The 9,905-nt window shown below is 37.6% G+C and overlaps 1 protein-coding gene across 1 annotated transcript in view; it reads right to left on the reverse strand.

Annotated features, from left to right (window-relative positions):
* LOC119917672 (collagen alpha-1(XIX) chain) overlaps positions 1-2,983 on the reverse strand; it is a 99,122-nt gene extending 96,139 nt beyond the window's left edge. Inside the window, exons 1-2 of the mRNA XM_038738094.1 lie at positions 2,898-2,983; positions 62-183 (exon numbers count right to left, since the gene is read on the reverse strand). Of these exons, the coding sequence (XP_038594022.1) occupies positions 62-149 (88 nt within the window). The 5' untranslated portion in view covers positions 150-183; positions 2,898-2,983. The remainder of the gene's footprint in view (positions 1-61; positions 184-2,897) is intronic.
* Between the last annotated feature and the right edge of the window lie 6,922 nt (positions 2,984-9,905).

Below are 9,905 nucleotides of genomic sequence, written 5' to 3' on the forward strand. Positions count from 1 at the left end.
TTTTTTATAATGACACTCAGCTGTTTGAAGACATATGTCACTGGACAACAAACACACATACCTGTTCGTTCACTCACTGCCATTCCAAAAGTGCAAGGAATGGTATTTACAGTCCAAAGGAAAGCAGTCCATCTTAACAGGCAAATCATGGCTATGATACTAGAAAGCAGCCCACTTGAAGACCTTGATGCAAACAGAATGGTTAAATTTACAATTCAGTTCACTTCAATCTTTGTTTTTGGCAAAAATGAAATAATGAATGAAACACATGCCTTACTCTAATCCTAATTAAATATTTTTCCTCATGCAAGGCAGAACTAATAGACAGAACTTAACAGCAGACACAAGCAAACAATGTGGCTCAACTGATTTTTATTATTCAGCTGGGTGCAACACCAACTTTGACTTAGTTGTATTTATTCATCTAGCATGGAAACAATCTGGTGTCCATGAGATTGCTAAGGAAACTTACAAGCTTTCCCTCCTTCATCTCTAGCTGAAATCATATTTCAGTGTTCAAGTTGTAGTATTGTAAAATAAAATTCTAACTGTGAATCACATCTGATTCTCCTATTTTACAGCCCCACTCATACGCCCATTCGCGTGTCCCTAAAGACTGTGTATTTATGTAAAGTCACTCAACCTGGAATGCACGTCTGAGTCCTTTATTCATGAGTTTTCATGAACACCTGCCACACACTGATTAATGGAGATGTCTATACTGCAGCTAAATCACCATACTCTAAGATATGTTTATATTAAAGTTTTGGTTACTAACTAGCGAGTCAAGCTGCCTCTTGTTCTACATAGACAGTTTGTAATACATTAGGTCTATATGTCATCAACACAAATTAGCAGTGGAATTGTGCCAATGCACTTCATTCGTTTGGAACACAACATGGGGAGATACTATGTTTGATGATGTTTTTATCATTATTTTACCTTATCTGCAACTTCATGCATAATGTCCTTTTAATATCCTATCGCTGGGTGTTAGTCTACTCTCTTTATTTATATTCCAAATTAAGTTTACAGTATGTGTCACATGGGGAGAGTAATTGTATGAGAAGGTTGTTGGCACCTCATGAATTGTTTTGTCTGGTTTTAGTCATAATGCCAAAGCCTTGATCTTTGTTTCTGTGGTACTCTATTAACACTCTGTTGTGTTTTGATCTGTAAACTGTCAGCAGCGTCTTGGTCAAGGACATATTGTGTAAGGATCAAACCTGGAAACCTCCAGTTACAAGTACTGTAGGTCTCTTCAGCCATTTGACCATGCTGCCAAACCAAATTGTCTGCATTACTATCATGACATTGCAAAGAAGGCAATCATTTTTTAGAGCAGCATGGTAAGAGTAGGCCAATGTTCCAAAATAAAAGTCAGCAAAGTACGATTTGTTTGAGCGCAGTAGTCCTACTCAAACAAAACACCATTGGTAAGTTCTGGATTACTCTCCCTACAGAATAGGTGCACTGCTAGAATAGTGATGATCATTTCACCCCCCCCCCCCCCCAAAGGATTTTCAAAAGACATGTTCACATTATCCAGGTGTGACACTGAATAAATTAATGTAAAATCCATAAGTGATTATTCTCTGAAAACAACAGGTTAAATCTCCACAGAAAGTGAAGTGGCAAATCATAACTCATATTGACTAACATGCCTTTACCTGTAATAGGCCTATAGTTTTGTAACAACACAGATGTAATCCCATACAAAGACTATAATCCTTCCTTCCTGGTCCACATTTATCGAATTCCACTTGGGAGAAACGACGGAAGACAGCGCTGAGTAATGAACTTGACCTCCACAGACCGTAATACAGCCGCAACACATTAAGTTAATTTATATGCACACTCACACAAAGTGTGACCAATTGTATTTTTCATGATACTCCACTTCTTTAACCAGCGCTGTTTTATCCAAATGAATTTTGCCCCACTGATTAATTCCCACCCGTGCTACAAGCACTTGTGCCTTCTCCCACTGGATCATAAAGTTTTGCATGCGGGCCTACAGTAGGCTATCATGGCGCTTGGAGATAAAGTGACCGTGCCACTTACAACTACAACCACGCATGGGCCGTAGACAAGTAGCACTACAGAGATATCACATTCCTTGTCGGTGTGAAGGCGTAATGTTATTCCAGTCATTTCTGCACATGCATACAATACACTGCAGCTCTAATGCCGAACCGTGCATTCACAATTATTCTACACCTTTTCGTGGCTGATTCTTATTAGTCTACTGACGAATCTGTAGGAGTTCAGCACTACTTTAAGACCACACGTTGTAGTTTGGTGTACAGCAACGCTGCTGCACCATCTGCTGTAAACCTGCATGGATTTCAATCCTAAGTGGACACAGTGAGTTAATTTTTGCAGGCTATTATCATACATATCTCGCAGTTTGAGAGAGAAAGCACAACGATAAACCTTGCACAGTGAAGTTACTCTATCTTGTCTCTCCATCATTCAGTAATCCACTTTCGGGCAACGGCAATAACTTCACTGTAGCACTTTGCAATATTCAAAGAAGCGTGTTTCTCTGCGCGACCGCTGATTGGCTGAGTGGTTTTTATTTTTTAATAATTACGGGATGAAGAGGCTGATATTCTTCCAGAGTCCGGCACATTTCGCACTTTGCTGTTATCAAGTGATGCAATACGGTACATGTTTACGGCTGCAGAGCGTTCATAAATCAGGAATAACCTGTTCATAAGGCATGTGTCCCGAACCAACAGACAGGAAAAATAAAACAATTAAATACCGAGCGATAACAGATGTAAAAGGTGTCCGTTATCGGGGGATTTTAAAAATGTTTACACGCTGATATTTACATTAAGCCGATTTTTTTTTAATTTACTGTGAAATTAATTTGGGCTATAAGTACTTACAGTTGTTGAGAAAGTTTCCTCTAAGGCAAAAACAAATAAAAAACAGCGAAACAAGCATAATCCATGTGTGATTACGATCAGTCTGATTCCGGATTCCAGGACTTGGAAATAAAAGTCACAGTGGGATCGCCTGCTAGATCGCGGTCCTTATTAGTTGCAACGAGTGGCCCTCCCACTCTGTCATTATTACTGAAATGCACTGACAGAGACTTCGCCAAACAAGAGGAACCCACTGAAAGCTTTCAAATCAGGGGAAATAAATGCCCAACGGGGCTACAAACAAACTCGCCTATTTAACTGACCCAGGTGCGGGAATTAAACACTGTTTGATGAATTATCATGGTATCACATTTTCTGAATAGAAGGCCTAATATTTGCTTGCCTTCAAGGTGGTTTATGTGTGTGTGTGTCTGTTGTTGGCAGTAAGAACTAAGTCAGGCTTAAAGTAAATATCGGAACAATCCAAAACGTTTTACTGTACACACACACATAATTCATCTTAATACAAGTCAGACAAAAATACAAGCTTACCTGTCTATTCATCACATCAATACCTATGGTTAAGCAGCAGAACAGGCTATTGATGACCTGACATAATAAAATGACAGCTATAAAGGCAGGCCTAGTGTTACAGCAACATACTCCATACTATTTTAGAAGATGAACATGCCATGTGGCAATACTGCTATATGGAGGGCAACAATTTTAACAATTACTATACTCTTTGTAAGCATTGTGCTGAGTCTTAGTGGTCTACTATATAGCCCGTTACTTCCTCCATGATTCAAAATCCACTGAGGAGTCTGCTCATGTTTCTATAGGCAAACTGGACATGAGCTATAGTCAGTTTCTATATATGGATATGTCAAATCCATATTGTAGAATTACTTTTAGAATTGAAGGTGTTTTTGGTTTTTTGGTGTGCTGTTTCAACCAAAGTTTTTTGGTTGAAACAGCACACCAACAGTTCAACACACCCGGTCCACAGAAACAGGTGTCGAGGCTCCACACACAAAACTGTTTAGACAGATGATTTCAAGGCACCCTCCTACACCACAGGGACACACACACAGACATACTTTTCAGTAGTTTGATGAAAGAAACAAAGAGAAAATGGTTTAAAGAACAACTGAAATTTTAAATGAAGCAGATGGCTATATTTCTTTGTTGAACATTGTACAAGCATAAGCATTTTTACTTTTGAGAGGTTGCATTATTTATCAGTCTTGTTGTAAGTCTTTGTTTTTGTTCTAAGTGCGGACAGAATTGCTTTAATTGTTGGCAGCTGATTAATTGCATGGCTTTCTCACTGTTAACATAAGAAAATTGCCATCATTACTGGATTTTACTGTTACTGGAATTCCATAATTTTCATTAAAAATACACTTTCCCTGAAAGTGGTTGTTATGGAAGTATTTTAATTGAATATAAACATCAGTTTTAGGCAAATTAACTGTCTTTTCAGCTGCAATGTTACCATTGTGACATTAATTCTCACTAGCTGATGCATCTATAACTCATAACTCATCTCATAACATGTATCAGCCCCAGTGTTCTAGGTCTGGTGGATTCATGTCCTCAGTATTGGTTCTCATTTTACTAGCAGTTCAGGAGTGCCTTATATGACGAACAATGGATCACCATAAAACAAAAAGGACCCTCTCCATCTGCAATCAGGTTATTTTACATTGAATAAAGTATTTCTTTAACCTGACATGCAGGGAGGGAATCTAATCTAATCTAAAACACAACACAACAGTGGAACAATTTCTTCTATACAAAAAATTTGGGAAACAAACATACAAAAAAGCGGTGGATAATGCCAGACCCTGGGAAATTAAAAAGAAACTATCCTGAATGGCTCAAAAAATGTGTTGTTTTTGTGTGATTTGGGATAACTGACCTTTAGGGTTAGGGCAAGAGTGGTTAAACTTATGAAAATGGTATGGTGCCTTGATGGCCCAGCATGCTGCTTCGTGCATTTAACAGCAACTTCACATATGCCTTTTAAAAAGTTCACAATTGAGTTTTAATCAAGTGGTCAAACTTGATTTCTACAGTAACTATAACTTCTACTTCTACTATTACAGTTAATACATCACATAAACTTATGTCTCTTTGCTGTCACTAAACACATAGTGTGTCAGCGCAAAACACGTGAAAAGCAACCCACCAGTTGCTGCATCAAGGTAAATGTTCGAAGCACATCTAACTCCAAAGTCCCAATAGTAGACCGGAAGCTCCAAAATACCCTGGATATTGTACTTTGAGAAATATTTGTTGAAACTAGTTATACAAGTCATTCATACAAAAACAATCGGGAAATTAAATTGTACTGATGTGAAAGGCAAGAGCAGTAACCCCACCTGGATTAGAACCCGGGTCTATATACAACACCAAAGAGCCCAGCTTGTTGGTAGGGCAGTCACAGCGCATACTCAACTGTAGTTGCCCCATTGCACTTCACGCATACAGGCGTCCGTCACAACTCCCGCCAATTGTACTTCTCCCATCTCAGGGTGCCCCCACCCACTAGTGCTTCACCCATCTCTGGGGTCCCTCACACACACACTGGGGGTCCCTTGTACGCATCACACACTGGGTACGCCTCTGACAATTTCACAGATTAGATTAGAACCCAGGTCTACAGGGTACCAAACATGCAACTTGACCGCAACGCCAAAGAGCCAGGCTTATTGGTATGGCAGTCACAGCGCATACTCAACCGTAGTGACGGTGGTCCGTCACATACTTTGATGTAAATGTTTAGCCTACCAATTATTGGCATGACTAGACATTACAAACCACCAGTCACAACTTGCTTCATTATTTTCGTTTGGAACATAGTGCTCTACTCACAGTTTTGTAAAAAGCCATGCTGTTGCTTGGTTGCTGCTCTCTGGGTAAAGACAGTGCGTGGGTGTTGTGAGCCAAACCTGTTTGAAAAAGAGTGAAGTTCTTTCATTTGTTAGCTTGAATTTAGGGTTGGTGCTCCCTTTGTATTAATCTTAAAATCCTCAATAAATCACAAGCTGTCAAATATTTTCAGAGTATTTCTTTGGCAGTTTTAGTGAGAAAATTGTTCAGTGAGGCGTGTGGATCATCCAGAGTAGTAACCGGGACATTGTTTTGAAAAGACACATTGCTGAAGATTTTTTTTTCATGCTGTGAACTCAATTTAAATTTTATTCACCTGAAAAAAAATACTTGTTGGAATAAGTAAGAAATGTAGGTCATCTCTTTGACCTCTAATACTGGACACTCATCTGTCATTGTTCTTTTACATTTTACAACACAAACGTTTGATTAATCATAATCCTAACCCTAAAGAAATACATGTTTGCAAATAATGCAAGCAACATATCCAACATTTACATGTAAGGATATGAGGTTCCTGTTTCTTAGATGCTGGAACACAGAAATATAAACTAAACCAGATGTTTGAGGAAATTAATTAATTCACCTTTTAATTGCAGATTTCCTGAAATCTTCTCTCAGGAAAGATGTATGCCTCCGGACTCTTCTACCGTTTCTGTGGAATTGCCCTTTCAAATACTATTTTCATGACATTTCAGCTTTAATAGACAGTTCACACTTCAGTGAAAAGTCAGATAACAAGGGAGACAAGGGATGTGGCAGGCAACAGAAGGTCATGCTGATTCTGACCCCAAGACATTAAATTTACATGTTTGGCGTCTTCCCGACGTGAAAAATATTCCAAGACATAATGCCAGAAATTGCCCTTTATGGAATTTTTTACCCCTGTCATTTAAAGTCTTTGCACTTAAAGCATTACATGTTTTATAAACCTAGGGTTAACTGCAGTTTGTGCCTTTATTGTTCTATATTTGAGAGTTTTGCATTGGTCATACCATTTGAGTCAGTTATTGTTTTACCCCATTTACCCTCTGACACCAATGTTTTGAAGACATTTGAGGATTCCCCTATCCAACGGGAATGAGGAGAATTGTGTCTGTTGCGAAAGTTTAAAAACAAGTTCTGTACTATCATCTCTAAACAGAAAACCTGTTGCATTCCTCCAGTGAATGCTTTTGTCTAAACATTCATGTGACTCACTCTGATAGCCTTGACCAGAGCCATGTTAAGAGGTGCTCTAACGTTACATGGGTCTGGCCTTGACTACTAGCTAAGTTAGCAACATGCTATGACTTAGTGTACACTAGTTAACTGATAACTCTGACTGTAACCTTAACTAAAGGGAATTGTGATGCCATTTTCAAACATTTTCTCCTGACTTTATGCCACTCAATTTAATGTTACAATATAGCTAGCTAAATATTTTTATAAAATTCATCTCCCATAAAAAAATACAACATCAATAGTTACGTGAGGTCAAACAATTGCAGAGGATTTAGGAGCAATCATTTTTCCAAAAACAGAGTTTTCCATCAAATAGCCTTCACCCTTCATACAGGGAAGCATATTCAGCAAGCAAATTAAGGCCGTCAGCAAAAAATTATGCTTACCTATGAACCCTACTTTCGCATTCCCTCGATTTATGGTATAAATCCTATCTCCAGGACAAAAATCTATTTTTTGGGGGCCCAAATCTCTTCATTGAAATTGATCCACTCACAAATTCACTCACTTATTCATGCTTAGCTTGTCTAACCCCTAGTGGCTGTTAGCATGAATAACATACATAAATAGCCAATACTGAACCAGAATTAGTAAATAACCTCCTTTCTGCATGATTTTTTGTTTTGGGTGCCTCTTTGACTCTGTTTTTCCAACAATAAAGTCAATGCAGTAGATATTCTTAGTCAGATTCTTGTGTGGAAAATAAATACAGCATGCTATACTGTATGTAGGTGAGATAATCCAGTACACACTATGTGGTCCTTTACATTTGCCCATCTGTCTTGTTTTATCTGCATCCTCTCACTATATGTTTAATAGCCTCTTGCCATGGATAAAGTGTCTTTTTATATTGTATTTTTCTTTTATATGCTTACCACTGTGAGCAGACAGAAGCTTAACAGAATGCTGCTGGGCTGCATTGTGGTGTTATTCTGAGCTGCTTTTAAGATCTTGTGATGGTAATGATTTGATATATGGGACACATTTACAGTATATTGATCTGCCTGGAACTGCTCTCAGTGATAGTATTCATGACCTGAACATAGGATAAAAAAATATATATATATACTTCTCGTTGATACAGTAGCTGTAGGATAAAGTACACTTTCAACTCCCCGAGTATCAGTGTGTCTTGTGTAATCTGTTTATGATTAGTTTTCAGAATTTGTACAAACAAATAATGCGATCAATTCACTTACAACACTGATAAGTGTTCAAGATAACGTGCCAAGCAGAAGCTGCAAACAAAGCATAAGGTTTCAGTGCACTGTGACCAATATCACTTTCCTGCACTTTGATGAATCTGTTGATCACAACATTAGCATTTGATCGTTAAATTGCAAACGGATCTAAAACCATATTGTGACAAACTAAATATCTTATTTGCTGTTGAATGCCTCCAGGATGTGAATTTATCTTTCATTGTGGTGCTTATGGTGTTTTATTATTCATTTGAATCGTGAATTTAAAATGTGCGGAGCAATTAATAAACAATGATAAACACCAATAATCATGTCAAGTGCTCCCACTCACATACATAATGAGAGGAAATATGTTCTTTAAACTAAACAACACAAAACAACAATTTACTGTTGAATAACTTTGTTCTTCTTAATGCAGTATAAGTGCCCTGTATCTCACAATGATCATATATAACAAATCCAGCACACATCCAGTTTCTGCATGTGTGTAGTATTGTATTTGTACTGGTAAGTAACCTCAGCAAACACAATTGTTTTGCTTGTTTGTATTTCCCCTGAATACAAACAGGCTAATAGGTGTATTCTGATTCTTCATCATTCAAGTCACCACCGTTGAAGGGGCTTAGAGGCAAAACACCTGCCCATTTTACAGGATCATTTACTAAATTGACATATGGCAAAGCACTAGACAAAGGCAGCATACTGTGTGTTGCTAATCTGTATGCAGACATAACCATTGATGTGTACCTTTCATGTGCTCATAAAAATCACAAAAGCCATTAAGGAGTCTCATTCATCATTTCTGAGAGCTCACCTGGGCATGAAAGCTTCCAGTATGTAGACCAAAAAAAAAAGAGAGAAAAAGAATTCAAAAGATACTGTAACATGTCAGTTTGGCCTGCAGCTACAGTTCTGTGGGGTATTCTTGAAATATGATCATATAATTGACCCATCTATTGAAAGCTAATGAAAGAAAATCAGTCAGTTGCAACCTCATTGGGATAGCTGTGTGAAAGTGGTTCTCTTTGATATCAGCTTGCTCATTCAGTGGTTTGGAACTAATTTAGAACATAAGGCACAAGTGCAGGCAGTGGGCATGATAATTTCAATTAAAGTTTTAAATCAAAAAATTACCAAGTCAAATTAAGGTAAAAGAAAAAACAACTTAATGCACTTCATATGTCTTATAATATACTTCAGAAATCATATCTATAGTCTATAATGGAAACACTACATCTCTATTACGACCTTCCGTTAATTAGATTTTTTTTACTTTTCTGACATCCTTATTACAGCAGTGGACTCAGGACATCATTTAAGTTGGCGATTATTTTCTCGAGTGATTGATTAATTGTTCTAACATAAGATAACCTTAATGAATACATTGTGAAAAATGTCCATCACAATTCACGGCCCAAAGGGATGTCATCAAGTTTCTTGTTTAATCTGACCAACAGTCCAAACCCCAAAGACATTCAATTAACTATTAATGTAAGATGAGAAAAGGCAGCAAATTCTCACATTTCATGCTTGAACACTGACTTGCACAATTAATTGATTATCATGACAGTTTTTGATTCATTTTCTATCAATTAATTGACAAGTCATTGCAGCTCTATACAGAACTTCAATCAAAAGTACAATATTTGGCCTTGGAAGACATTGTTGTTTTCTGTTATCATTATACAGTTAATTTCACCCACAG

This window comes from Micropterus salmoides, unplaced genomic scaffold (assembly GCF_014851395.1).
Source record: "Micropterus salmoides isolate LMB-PRFRI ecotype aquatic unplaced genomic scaffold, ASM1485139v1 Ms_hic_scaffold_22, whole genome shotgun sequence".
NCBI lineage: Eukaryota > Metazoa > Chordata > Actinopteri > Centrarchiformes > Centrarchidae > Micropterus > Micropterus salmoides.